This window comes from Diabrotica undecimpunctata, chromosome 2 (assembly GCF_040954645.1).
Source record: "Diabrotica undecimpunctata isolate CICGRU chromosome 2, icDiaUnde3, whole genome shotgun sequence".
NCBI classification, from domain to species: domain Eukaryota; kingdom Metazoa; phylum Arthropoda; class Insecta; order Coleoptera; family Chrysomelidae; genus Diabrotica; species Diabrotica undecimpunctata.
This window is the reverse complement of record NC_092804.1, coordinates 126,960,826-126,976,167: the sequence shown is the minus strand read 5'-3', so window position 1 is coordinate 126,976,167 and position 15,342 is coordinate 126,960,826. Positions and strand designations below refer to the sequence as shown.

Sequence of the window (15,342 nt, the reverse complement as noted above, 5' to 3'; positions counted from 1 at the left end):
GTACAAAGGGGAATACAAACGACTCTGCAAAAATTATAGGGGCATAACAGTTTTAAATGTCGTCTACAAGATATTATCAGAACTTATATACAGCCGCGTGGAATTGTTTTCGGAGGAAATGATTGGTGAATACCAATGTGGCTTCAGACCAAAGAGGTCAACTATAAACCAAATACATATGTTAAGAGGTATACATGAAAAATGTATTGAATACAACATACCTATTTACAACTTGTATATCGATTTCAAACAGGTGTTTGATGGAGAAGATCGACAAAAGATGTTAAACCAACTGTCTATGTTAGGGGTTGGTTAGGTTGGTTGGTTATAAGTTTAACCCAATAAGTTGGTTAAACTTATACGAGTGACTCTGGAGGGTTCCAAATCTATAATGAGAATAGATGGAGATTTAACGCAGGCCTTTGGTATTAAAAATGGAGTTAGACTAGGTGATGCTTTATCAACAACACTTTTTAATCTAACTTTAGAAGCTGTTGTTAGAAAATTGAATATAAACGGCTGTATTAATACAAGATCAATGCAAATATGTGCATATGCGAATGATGTTGCCATAATAAGCCGCAACAAAAAGGTTATAGATTAAGCGAAAAAGTTATAGAACTGAAACCAGAAGCTGCTACGTTTGGGCTACACAAAACAAAATATATGAAGTGCACAAAATCAAATCAACATGAGAATCTGAAGGTAGACAACCATATCTACAAATATGCCTCCACTTTTCCCTACCTAGGCTCAATAATAAATGACAACAACAACATCAATTAAGAAATATAAGTACGGATTCTTAGCGGTAATAAGTGCTTTTATGCATACAAAGACTTAATGAAAAGTAAGTTACTGAATCGTGAGTCTAAGCTTAGAATCAACAAAACAGTAATTAGACCAGTCGTTACATATGGATGTAAAACGTGGACACTCTCAACCACTGATGAAAATCAACTGAGAATTTTTGAGTGCAAAATACTAAGGAAGATATTTGGATCAACCCAATGCAGCGATGGTTCGTGGAGAATTAAAATGAACCACGAGCTGGATGAACTAATGCAGAGCGCAGATATTGTTAGATTTGTAAAGTCACCAAGACTAAACTGGCTTGGTCACCTAGAAAGAATGCCAAATAATCGAGCCGTAAAAGTAGTCCAGAGATGGAAGCCCCAAGGAAACAGAACAAGAGGAAGGTCCCGTAAAAGATGGATAGGCGTCGTAGAGAGGGATCGTCAAACCATGAACATCAGGCAGTGGCGAAGGAAAGTATACGACAGGGCAGAATGTAAGAACATTGTTAAGCAGGATAAGACACACAAAGGGTTGTAGCGCCATTAGAAGAAGAAAAAACAGAGTATTTATAATTAGGAACTTTATATATATTTTTTTAAATATTAATTAAAAATGTTGATATTTTAACTTTGTTTTAGAGGATAGCAGCTGCACTTATATTGGGAAGCAGACCTCGTTTAAAAACGAAAACTGATTCACTTGAATGCAATATAATGGCAATTCGAAATATAATATATAATATGTACGAAAAAAATAAGTAAGCCAACTTTCTGTAAATAATTACGAGGCAACTTAACATGTTAGTAATAAATATTAAAATAGATAACTTTTTATAGAATCATATAATCGATAAAGCGTTGATCAATGAGCTGCAGGCTAAAGAAATTGTTTCTACAAGTAAAACATCTTTGAGTAGAATATTCAAAGATTTTGGCTTAATATTCCAAAAAGATGATAATCAAAGAGCTTTAATTGAAATAACTCATAAGCGTGTTCATTACGTGCAATGAGAAGAGTGCTATGTACAAGGGATTTAAAATTGGAACTAAGAGTAAGGTTGGAGAGGTGCTATGTTTTTTCGACTTTGTTTTATGGAATGGAATCTTGGACTTTAAATGCGACATCAATGAAAAGTAAAGTAAAGTTCGTGTAACCTTCTGGCTAAGGTCTAGTGTTAGGGTTTTCAGGTCGCGCAAGCGCCCCTAACATGACTTAACGACTACTTTCGTAGCCGGGACCGACGGCTTTACGTGCCCTCCGAAGCACGGTGGCAGCTCAGATAAATTAGATATTGAAAATTTTGTCGGTGCCGGGATTTGAACCCGGGCCCTCTAGCTTGTTAAGCCAGTAACATAGCCGCTGAGCTACGGCTGCCACGACATCAATGAAAAATTTGGAATCATTCGAGCTATGAGTGTATAGAAGAATTCTGAAAATATCGTGGACAGAACCATCGCAAACAAAGAGGTTTTGAGAAGGATGAATAAAGAAATAGAAATTTTAAATACAATTAAAACAAGAAAGTTGGAATATCTCAGACATATTACACGTCGAGAGAAACACTTTTCACAGCAGCCGTCTAAAAAATCCGAATAGCTATGATGATTGCCGACCTCCGCCGCGGAGATGGCACTTGAAGAAGAAGACATTAGTGCATATCCACGAAAAGTTGTATTTTTACATTAAACGTGAATTTTTTATATGGAAAATAAAATGATGTCGTGGCAGCAGACGTGTACATAAACCAGGTGGTTATAATGGAGGAAAACTTATTGTGGTCCATGCCGATTCAGCAAAAGTTTTTATTTCAGACGCCAATTTGTTATTTTGTTCCAAATCCTTAATTGCAAATTATCACGGCGAAATGAATGGTACAATATTTACTAAATAAATAAGTACACAATTATTAATGTCTAATTAAGAAAACCCATTTTAATTGTTATTGAAAACGAACCCACCGATACTGAAATCATGAATAAACAATCTTCCGCTAAATAGGTAAAATCAGACATTACAGATTGGTTAAAGAAATACAATGTTACTTTTGCTGAATATCAGTAAAAACCAGAACTGTTATAATTGGTCAAGACGAATCGACAAGAAAATATAAGTAAAAGGTTATATATATTGTAGACGAATTAATACGTGAATATGAACAGGATGTGCTTAGATTGCCACTGTATCACCTAGATTTTATATCCAATTAGTATGGGCAGATTGCAAGACTTACTGTAATACAATATTTTGGCAGAGATGGATATAGAGACAGAAATGTTTTAAGTATGTGGAAGGAAGCAATTCATTCAAAAAGTGTAACGATGTCACCTGGGCAAAGTGTGCAGAATATACTAAAAAATGAATTAAACAATAGTTTATTAGAGAAGAAAGATGTGTAATATTAATATCGAACCTGTAATAATTAACAATAAAGGTAACAGTCCAGATTCTGGAGGTAATGGAGATATGAGAAACGAAAAACATACGTTTAAAATCTTGCAAGAATATTATTTGAGCTAAATGTTTCATTCTTTAAATAATTTTACTGTTACCTATAACATTAACACACTGTAAATATTATTGTTCATTTAATTATATTTTTTTTATAATTTTTTTATTTATAAGTATATTAATCACTAATGATATTAAAAGAATTTATTAAGCTATTTCAAATGTAGCTGTAATTCTGCACCAAAATTTTAAGGTAAAGATAACATTTTACATTCTATTTATTTGATAAGGTTAAATTTTATAATAGAATCCGTGATCGGAGCAGTAGCCACTTTCTGTCTCTTGCTGTTGTGTGGAGTAGATTTCCGACTTATTTCGTATGCTTTTAATGATGACGCACGAGTAAAGAACCATGGACCAAACTGTATAAATCAAACTAAACAATAATACGGAAATATAAATTTAACTTGACTGAAAAAGTATTATTTTATAAACGAATTATGTGGCTTACCAATAGTTGTGACAATAGTCAAAGCATACACAACGCTGTTTAAAAAACTCCAGGATCGTTGCCCACTGTAAGAGGTCATTCCGGCTTCATGAGCTGCGTGCAGTTCTTCTTCAAATGTTTTCAGCTTATTTCGAAACAACGATTTCCAATCATCCTCTCTTAAGTTATGGCTTTTGGACCAAAGTAAATCAATAAAGTCTCGTTTAACTCTTTTAACTCCACATTTGTAAAAATTTTCAAATCTCCCTTCAGTATATTTAAAGATAAAGCCAGCTGCACCACAAAACATCATTATTAAAAACAGTTCGAACATGCATTTATTCCACAAGGTTTTTATCTTTTTGTATTCAGTTTTCATTTCAACTTTGTATAATCTGTAGGCTCTGAAGATTTCAAATATTGAATAGAACCTTAGTATTTTGTATAAGTCTCTTAATTTTACTTCTGGAAGGCGTACAACTGTTTTTCTTGAAACTACGCTTAGTGTTCTAGGATCAAGTATTTCCACTACCTTTGAAGAGTATACAGGTTTTTTTCTATGACGAAGTCCTGATGGCGACTCTCGTCTTAACGCTTTAGCTTTTTTAATTATAGGACCTGAGAATTCAATATCTTGTATGGTTGTATGTAAGCTAGAATCTGAATATTTTCGTAGTCTCTCCATAATCATATCAGACTCAGAATATTTCCTAGGTTTTTCTTGTGACAGTTGTTCAATTTGCTCTCCATTTTGAACATGTTTATTAAACTCTTGATCTACTATTTTATTTGGTGCAGATTGGCTTCTTTTCGCTACTTCCTTATCTTTTCTAAATCTCTCCCTACCTTTTATTGCGGCATTTGTTATGCTTTTCTTAGTTTTGTTAAATATTGCAACCATTTCATCCTGTGCCAAATCCGATAAACTTTTCTTTCTAGCAGCATTTGTTTCTATGGCCTTAAGTTGCGCCTCAAACTTTTTAAGTTTAGTTCTAAAACTGTTATTTCTACTAACATTGTTGCTTTTGTTGCTATCTTCGACAGAAGGTGTATCTGTTTCACTCAAATTGTGTTTTATTAAACTTTTGTTTCTTTTCGGCCTACGTGGTCGTTCGGGTGTTTTCGGTTTCGGCTCGACTGGCTCTTCGTCTGAAGTGAATTTTTCATCCAAGTGTCTTACCGGTGTAGGATCTCGTCTTGTCAAGCTAGTACTTCGCTTCTTTGTAAATCTTCGTCGTCTTCTGGCAATTGTATCACTATGCACTTGTTCTTCTGTGAGTAGGTTTTTAATTTTGTCGATATCGATCTTTTCGGATTCATTATTAACACCATTCACTTCACTTTTCTCGCGAGATGTTGGCATGGAATCCATGCTTGCCGACCGACTAAATTTATATAAATAGAATCAAGAGCGAGGAGATGTGTGTCGACTGGAAGTTATTTCGGGTAAATATCGCAATGCGGTGGCATCAGGTGGTCCGTTTCATTGCGTGCATTGTAGAGGGAACTACTGTGTAGATATTTTAAAATAGTGTAGAAATAAGTTCGCGTTAAATATACAGGGCGCTGCAATTGTGATAAAAAATCTACTTCTAAATAAAAATAAATATAATTGCAGAATTTTAAAGACAAATTAAAGCCCAAGATAAGATAAAATAACGAAAAGATATAATAGCGTATTAACTTAAATAATATTGATAAAAATATACACTGAAATAATCCATAATTTGTAATAATAACAAACATTAATATACTGTTAAGTATTGATAGATTAAAATGCTTATTTATAATTAAATAATATCTACCACATGAGATTATTAAATCCATATAAGGCAGCTGCTACATTGTTTATTCTATATCTGCACTGAATATTAATATACATTCATTGAATAAAATGACATGAAAAAATATTCTTCTTCCTCTTTATAAGCAATTCTACTTATTCATTAGCGGATTAATACCTCTATGGAAGGTTGTTACTTCATCTTTTGCTCGGTCGTTCGATACTTTTTCTGCCGATTGGTGATATATCTCTTGGTATTTTTACGACATCGGTCTCCCCTATTCCGCTTATGTGGTTATTCCATTATTTTTTTTTCTATTTAGTGTTCATTCGTTTATACACTATATATTACATTTTTTCTAATGTCCTCACTTATCATTCGATCTCTTAACGTGTTTCCTGTAATTATTCTCAGCACTTATCCCCGCCGTTTCCTGTAGCCTTTGTGTTATGGCTGTGTCGGGTCTTGTTTCTGAGGCATGTGTCATTATTGTTTTTACGCTAGCTTTACAAATTCTTGACTTCATCTCAGTGTCAATGTCGTGTTATTAAGGCAGCCTCCCAATTTATATGCTTTTTGTACTTGCTCTCTTACTTTTTTGTCCAGGTTTCCATAGCTGGATATTTTAATTTCAATCTGTTTTATTTCCAATACTCCATAGCTGGACAGTGTAATTTCCAGGTATTTTATTTCCCATTACTTGTTCAATACTGATGCCATCAATTTCTATTTTACATCTGGTTGGTTCTTTGCTGACTACTATTGTTTTAGTTTTCTGAGAGGAGATTGTCATATTAAACTCTTTTGCTCTTATATTAAATCTGTGTAACAGTCTTTGCAGACTATCTTCATCTTGGTCTGTGTAATAGAGTATTTTGACTTCTTTGTTCCCCATTCTGTATTCTCTTCCTTTGTTAACGATTTTGATAATTTCATTTATAATTAAATTAAAGAGCATAGTGCCCAATGAGTGCCCTGTCTTGTTCCGCTGCATATTTCTATAGGTTCTGTAAGTTGTCCATCTATCTGACTTCCATTTTGTTGTTCTGGTATATGCTTTCAATAGTTTTTTAATATTTAGGAGAATTTCTCTATTAGATTTGATTGTCATCCGATCTTCCCGAGACTGTTTGCTGAATTAACCTTAATGCGACATTGGTAACACCAATCGATCTTCAGCAGTTAGGTCGTAGATTTGTTGCGATACTTTGATAAAAGTCTTCGACTAGGTTTCTTATTTCATCTTTATTATATTTTACTTCATTATTTTTATCTTTTATTTGAGTTATTTATGTTTTTAGATGTGTTAAAGGATTTCATTACTTCAGTATTTTTGTTGTCCTTTATAATTGTTTTTACGAGTGACGTGTTATAATTTAAATGACTTTTACTTTTTTCTGACTTGTGTATTTAGTTTTGTATGTTCTGATGTTCCTTTTTTTCGTGCATCACCTTTATTTCATAAAGTTGTTTGTAAATTGTGATAATTTGCTGTTTTTTGGTTTCTTTGGGATACATATTTCATTTATACTGGTTGTAATGTCAGTTCGAATTTAGTTCATTCAGTTCCATTTCTTTCAGTTTACATATCAACTTAAGTCTTTTCTTCAGGTATTCCACATATTTGTCCTTCTTCTTCTTTAAGTACAATCTCCGCGACGGAGGTTGGCAATCATCATGGCTATTCTGATCTTAGATGCTGCCGCTCTGAATAGTTCAATTGATGTGCCTCCGTACCATTCCCTCAAGTTACGCAACCATGAGATTCTTCTCCTTTCTACACTTCTCTTGCCCTGGATTTTCCCTTGTATAATTATTTAAAGTATGTTGTATCTTTCATTACGCATAATATGCTCCGGTATTGCAGCTTTCGTGTCTTGATGGTTTCCAATATTTCCATTCTTTTGTTGGCTTTTCTCATGACTTTGTTGTTTGTTACATGCTCGGTCTATGATATTTTCAGGATTCTTCTATACACCCATAGTTTAAATGCTTCCAACTTTTTGGTAGTTAACGCGTTAAATGTCTATGCTTCTATCCTACAAAACCGAGAGAAAATATAACACCTTGCCAGCCTCACTCTCAAGTCGTATTTCACTTCTCTTGCACAAAGTACCTTTCTTATTTTATTGGAGATTGTTCGTGCTTTCTCCATTCAAACTTTGAATTCTTTGGAGTAATCGTTTGAGTGATTAATTATTGTATCAAGATAATGCTAATTTTCAACTTGTTCTAAAGTTTTACCGTTAATTGTCAGGCTTTCATCATTATTTTGGGTTTTGGATATCCTCATAAATTTAGTTTTCTTCATGTTTATTGATAATACTTCTCCATACTCAACTATATTCTTCATTAGCTTTTGGAGGTCTTGTAGGTTGTCTGCTATTATGATAGTATCGTCTGCATATCTAATGTTGTTAATTGGTGTTCCATTGACCTTTATTCCTGCTGTTTCTTCCTCAAGAGCTCTTTTCATAATTTCTGCATTGCATGAGTATGCATTAAATAGTAGTGGTGACAATACACACCTCTGTCGCACACCTCTTTTAATTTCGAACCATTCTGATGTGTGTTCATTAATGCGTATGTGTGCCTGCTGTTTATTAAATAGATTTTTTATAATTCGAAAGTCATTGTATTGTAATTGTTTTGCTTTAAGGACGTCCATTAGCTCTTTGTCTTTGTCGAAACTTTATCGAAAACGAACTTTATCAAAAACTATCGGACTTTATCGAAAGTCTTGTTGTAATCTATAAAACAGACGTACATATCTTGGTTTACATCTAAGCATCTCTGGATTAGTTCGTTGAATGCAAATAGAGTTTCACGGGTACCTACGCCTCTACTAAATCCAAATTGGGTTGCTTTAATATCCATATCAAGTATTTCGTAAATGCGTTTATGGATGATCTTTAAAAACATTTTAAATGTATAAGACATCAGGCTTCTGGTGCGGTGGTTGGTGTATTATCTAGCATTTTTGTTTTTTGGGAGACAACTAAATGTTGAGGTCAACCATTCATTGGGTATGTCACCCGACTGACAAATAAAAGGACATCCATGTACTTATTTTCTATTATTTTAAGGATATAAGTAGGCAGTTGATCTGGCCCTGGTCTTTTTCCGTTTCTGGTGTTCTTTAGTGCGTACAATATTTCTTCCTTTGTAATTTCTATACTTGTTTCTCTGTCCTTAAAAGGCATGTCTTATAGGTTTCCTCTTTCGTCGTCGAAGAGCTCTTTCATATATTCTTTCCATCGTTTTAGCTTTTCGTCTGTCGTTATCATAGTATTTTCATTATTGTCTAAAAGTGTGGTGTTGTGGTGTCTTTTTTGCAGCCCTGTCATTTTTTAATCTTTTTATGTAGGTTGAATAGGTCGAATTTGTTCTGAAGATCTTCTATCTCTTTACATTTTTTCTCATAGTAAGTACGTTCTGCCTTTTTTATCATTTTTCTGATTTTATTTGTAATTCTTTGGTCCATCCTGCCGAGTATTTCGTCGTTCATCCGGTTGTCTCTTTTTCTTATCGGTTCTTTTAATATTTCTTTGCATGGAACGAGGCGGCAGTTTTTTAACGTTTCCCATTGTTTGCTTATCTCGTACGTGTTAGTATCTAATTTATTAAGTTTCGTTTTCGTATATTTTCTGTTAGAGTTTGTTTTTTACATCAGCTTCTTTCAGTTTTTTAACTTCTAATTTTGGAGTTCTTTGGGGTTTTCTAATACGTTTAATCTTTACCGTGACATTAGCGATTAGTGGGTTATGGTCTGATCTGACATCTGCTCCTAGATATGTTTTAACTGATTTGCTGCTGTTACGATATCTGTCTTTAATCATTATATAATCGATTTGGTTTCTTACCACTTTTTCCGGTTTATCTGCTGGAGAGCGCCATGTATATAATCAACTCATAGGTAATTTAAGGAACGTGTTTGTGATTATTAGATTTTGTTCTTGGTAGAATTGTATTAGACAATCTCCTCTATCGTTACGTTCCCCTAGTGCTTCATCTCTCTTCATTATTGCTCCAGCTCTTCCCTTGCCAACTTTTGCATTAAAATCACCCATAACTACCATGATTTTCCTGTTCTTTGCCATTTTAAGTGCATATTTAATTTGTTGGTAGAATGTTTCTACTTCATCTTCTTTTGCATTTGTACTTAGTTGTTTTAATTTTAAGAGTTTGGGAAAGCAGTCTAGGCATATTATTTTTTATCTCTTCTCTGGTCCTAAGAAGTCGATGGTCACTCTCCAATTCGAATTGAGGCGTTCTTTGAAAAAACCCCATTTGTCGCTAATTACAATATTAAAGAAAATTAAAAAATAATTATTGGATTTAACAATATCAAGTTTGCGGAAATTCTCAAATTAGTGATTTATTATTTTGGTGATTACACACATTTAGTGTGTATACAAAATATTTCGTCTTTATGACTCACACCACTGCTGTTATCGTTTTCATCTAAATGGATAGTCTCTTTAGACTGATGACCAGATGGCCATATTCTGTGACCAGTTGGTTATAAAAGTTTTGAGCCTCTTTGTTTCAAATATTGGGTTAAATCTCGAAAGTTTTCTTTTTTCGCCGGAGGAATATCCAAACGCGTACTATATAACGGTTTAAATTGAAACTCTTTCGGTATACCATGTTTGTTACTTATAAGGGATTTTTCCGAGCTACCTGTATAAATCTTACTCAAAACAATTCCAGGTTCATTAACTGAATATTTCCACATACGGGCGGTTTTGATATTCACTGGAGAACGAGCTTTTTAAGAATACATGGAGTTACTGCTTCTTAAATGCTAAAAACCGTATACTGATTAACATCAGTTAAGGTAAACGGTGATGTTTTACTCCTCGCATTCTTGATAACGTGTTTTTATTCTTAAGGCATTTCGACAGTTTCAGATTTTTTATGTTTTTTAATCAATGAAGAATCTTGGTCGAAACTTAAAAATGGATGACTTCGAATAGAAAATACGTGTCATAGTTTCAAACATGTGTAAACTATTGACAAGCAGGTACAAAGATTTCATAAGAATATAGTTTTCATTTTTTGTCCGGCACATCCGTCGCTTATTAGAATAAAACTCTTTGCCGTCACTTCATTAGTTCGTAAATATTGAAACAATAATGTAGCTACTTCTTTTGTCCTTTTCTTCTAATGGTTTTATTGTGAGAGAATATAGTTGCAATATTGTTTTCATCATTTTGTACACCAAATTCGTATATCCATATAATGTCTAACATACAAAATTGCATTATTACGTATACTTGTTTGGCATTGGAAGGTTTTGCTAGTCTCTTGTTCTCCAAAATGTTTTTAATAAATAATTTACAATAATGTCTTGCATTATCTAAGCTTGCTCGAATTTTTTTTATTGGCCTAGACTAGATGTCAATCAGCCAGATTCCTCGAAATTAAAAGAAATTGTCTTCTTTTTTTTTCTTTTTATGGCCGTAATTAAATGGTCTTCTTGTTGATCTAGATCTAGATTATGATCTACAGGAAATAAGATTCCATTTTTACGGTGATGGTATGAAGTACTGCTGTTGCTACTATTACATTCATAGTAACTTTTAATTTAATCACTTTTAATTTTTTAAATTGGATATTATCATTTCCATATCCTGTATTGCCTTTCCACAACATACCTACCTAGTTTGTACGGGAGACTCATATAAAGATTCTCTGCTTCTGTTCTAGTATTTTGTCTAGCCCTGTTTTTTTTTTTTTATCGTCATACAGCCAGACACAAAAGGACTAAGACAGTCATCATTATAATTTTTACCTAACTGCCCTATCAAAATAAAAGATTATTACATCGATATTAGGAGAACAGGGACACACTCTTCTCGCCTAGGGACCTATCAAGGCATTTATTTATAAAAGACACAACAACACTAGGTCACGGGGAGGAGGAAGTTATACAAATGGTTTGAGACAAAGGTAACAAGATTAACTAAATAATTTTTAGAGAATTATAATGATAATTTGTTGTCTTTTAAAAATTTAATTAAGGAGTTGTAAATATCTACAGTCTAGCCCTGTTAATAAATATGATTTCAAACTGTAACCACACTCACCAATTATAAAAAATAGTACAAACCTAACGAAGTCCCCAGCTTTAAATCTTTCTTTTTCTTGACTGGCTTTACAACTCGGGGTGAGTCTTTGCCGCATATACTTTAGCCTTCCATCTTCTACGATCTTGCGCTTTGAATCTTTGTATGCAGCTTTAATTAAATATTGTTTGATCGTGTACAGAATCTAGCGATTTTGCAATAATATTTCAAATTTTTGAACTAGTAACTGAGTGTTCGGACATTTATTGCAAAAATTTATTTTCTTAACAATTCCTTGAACTTCTTCAAATCAATTCCCATTAAAGTACAAATAGCTGCTGCTATGCATCTTGGAAATCATAGAATAACTTAACTTTTTCTTAACTTGGACCATTTCATTATTTGTTTGATACTTTTCATAACTGTTAATATTAATATAAAAAATAACTGCTGGATAGCAGAGGCACGTTTGACAAGTTGTTCCCGAGGAGCCTACTCCTCTCCCTCTCATCTTTAGCTACAGGCACGTTTTACACGTGCACGTTTAAATTGGAACTGATGGTATAAAACCTGGAAAACCTCCTGCAGAAGTTCTGTGGAAAGAAAGCAGAATGGCCCCAGATGAGCTCGTCTCGGATAATAGGAACGCAACCCGTTGACCAGTGCGACTTATGGACCCTTGTATTGCTTCTAGTAGCCGCCATACTAACTACCGACACCTTAAACGATGGCAACGTTACTGTTCCTACGTCGGATCGTAAGAAGTAGATCGCGCCCTATACTCGTTGCTGCGATCCCTATACCTCAAGCGAGGGCTCACCATCTCTCGTTTTATTCCATTGCTTGACTTTACGACCAGTAGGGACCAGCACCGTAGCAGTATTCGGTTCGTCTGCCAGACAGAAAAACATGTCATACGAGTTTATTCCTGTTTTTTTATTCTGTAGCTGTAGCTAGTATGATTTATGCTCGTGCGCTGCACCTAATGACCCGCATAGGCATAAAAACAAAAAAAAATTGATAACGTTAATATTCTGTATTATTACTATTTTCACTACATAACATAATTTAGTAGAATTCACATATAACTGGTAATTCTGAGAAGATTCAGTGATAGATACTTTTTGACATTTTCACTTTTTAAGTTTGACAGCAGCAGATGTTTATTTATGATCATATATAACCTCATTTCTCTAACGACGGTATTGCTCACTTTTTTTTGAATTTTTAAAAATATTTAGATTATGAACAAAATAGTATGACATACAATTTTGTATCCACAGTGGGCATTACTAGATGTGTATAAACCTCTACTTAACGCCCTTGGTACATAAATAACTAAATTCTTTACTTTAAATTAATTATGCAATCGAGACGACTCTTGTTATTAATTTGATGACATTTATGACGACTTTTAAATTTTGACGTTCGAGAGTCGTTACGAATCGTATTTAAGTATGAATCTTTTATTTTTTTGTTAGTTTTACTATCTTTTATTAAAAGATATACTTTAAATTTTTTTCTTTTTATTTAATGTCTATATTTTGTTAAGCTTAGCGTAAATATATGATGACTAGAAACGAATTGATCAAGAGCATTGAATCGATGTGAGGAACTGCTATTTTGTGACGCTACCCTTGACGATGCCATCTTGTAGCACTAGTTCCGTGACGCCTGCCTCAGCATTTTAGTATAGAGAAAAAAGTAAAATACAACGCCAGTATAGAAGCTTCGCTTCAAAAAACACATTCCCATAAAATATAACACAGAAAAATATTGAAGGACGAAGGAATCCGGGCCGCAGAAGAATGCCCTGGGTAAAAATTTTAAGACAGTGGTTTAGGACCACAAACTAACTGTTCAGAACGGTTGTCAACAAAGTTTGAATAGCGTTAATAATATCCAGTGTCCGATAAAAGAGGAACAGAAATACGAAGAAAAAGATGAAACTCATATTTAATATTTTTGCTAGGTCAGTTAGTAATATATAATAGCCGTGGTATAGCAAGGGTCAAAAGCTACCATAACTCACAGAAGATTTGTAGTGCGTGAAGCTACAGATAACCCAGTTAATTATATGATTTTGTACACTAGACTCTTTAGTGTTCTTGGAGATGTGTATACAGATTCAAAAGAAGAAAAATGAATAGTTAAAAAAATTATGATTTCCTCGTTAGTTTGTAAAAAGATTGTAGCTTTTAGCTATTTAAAAAACTTTTTCAAACCACAAAGTTCTATTCAAATTACATAATTCCACCATATGTTATGATGATGATCCCTTTTAGACCATTATCAAAATTATGCCGCTACCTACTCTGTTGATATTTCAAGTTCTAACTGAAATTCACAAAAACCTTGGCCATTTAATAAAGCAGTCTGATGTCCATGTTCACAATACGCGAAACTGTCATTACCTACGAACAAATTGCTGTAAATGAAGTCTTTCAGAAAAAAATAGTCTTAATTATAACTATTACAATATTGTACCAAAAAGTATAAAACATCTAAGCTGTTCGATAGTTTCGATAAAGTTATAAAAAAATATCTTCTAATACATTGTTTTCACTGCTCAGAAGAATATATGACGCATTGCAGAACATCCACTGAACTGCTTACCGTAACTTTGCCATAAATGTTTTTCTGTTTAAGATGTGTTCTTGTTTATATATATTTAAGTTACGTTTTATTATCCTTTTTTAAAACAATGTATTTTTTTTTCACTTGCTACAAACAATATTTGTATCTGTTATGTAGTTAAATAAATACTCTACTCTACTAAAGAAATACTCTACTATCTCAATTGTTATTTATACTGTGTAAAACTTATTTTACTTTTACTTATGACCTAAACTTTTGGCGTTGTTAAACGTTTTCCGTACAATACTTTTTTAGAAAAAACTATTTAGTGTTAAAAAGAAGAGATTTGTACCTCAGTTTTTAAAAGTGTATGAAAGTTTACTGGTTAATAGGATTTGAATAATATATAGCTAAAAATGTGTGTTTTTTTTTGTAAGAGAAAGCTAAACTAACTCTCGTTTCGGTCCAATCTCGAAATTAGACTGTACTACTAATTAGTTCTGATTACTCTAATTTACTAGCATTAATTATCTAAGCTTATCTTATTATTTTTTTTGTGTTTGTAGAAAAAAAATATCATCACATTTAAACTATAATAACATTCCTAGAACAATCTTAACATATTTAGGGTCACGCTGTAATATATTATTCACTCCCTCGGACCAAATATTTAAATTTTTTTTTTCTTAAAACCTGCTTTTTAAACGTTTATTATTATAGTCTAAACCACACTTTCTTTCAGCTTTTTTATTTGTTTTTTTTTTTAGTGCCCACCGGTGGTTACGCGGTCTCAGGTTGTAATTTTACATTATGGGACCAAATATCAACCAGTAGTTAAGCATTTCATCATTTCTTTTGTTGCAGATTTTAAACATTATTGGCAAGAAGACGTCTTGCAAAAGAAAAATTGATTTGAGAGTTGAAAAATTTGTCCGATGTTGAAGCAGCAGACTATTCCGAGAACGACTCCATTGCAGATCGAGATTACTCATATGATTAAGGAAGCTCTTATTTAAGTGAGGATGAATTAGCTGTATCTAATCTTTAGAACGAAAGCAGTCCCTTTAACCGATAATATACCATAGACCAAGTGGGAGCCTGTGACAGGAAACAAATTGAAATTTAATTTTCTTTATGCCTACACCGGTGTACCCGACCATATAACCAAGAAACT

General features: G+C 33.2%; 1 protein-coding gene across 1 annotated transcript in view; it reads right to left on the bottom strand.

Annotated features, from left to right (window-relative positions):
- The window catches only part of LOC140434855 (uncharacterized), a 37,668-nt gene extending 32,508 nt beyond the window's left edge, over positions 1 to 5,160 (bottom strand). The window contains exon 1 of the mRNA XM_072523429.1: positions 3,758 to 5,160. Within this exon, the coding sequence (XP_072379530.1) occupies positions 3,758 to 5,108 (1,351 nt within the window). The 5' untranslated portion in view covers positions 5,109 to 5,160. The remainder of the gene's footprint in view (positions 1 to 3,757) is intronic.
- Between the last annotated feature and the right edge of the window lie 10,182 nt (positions 5,161 to 15,342).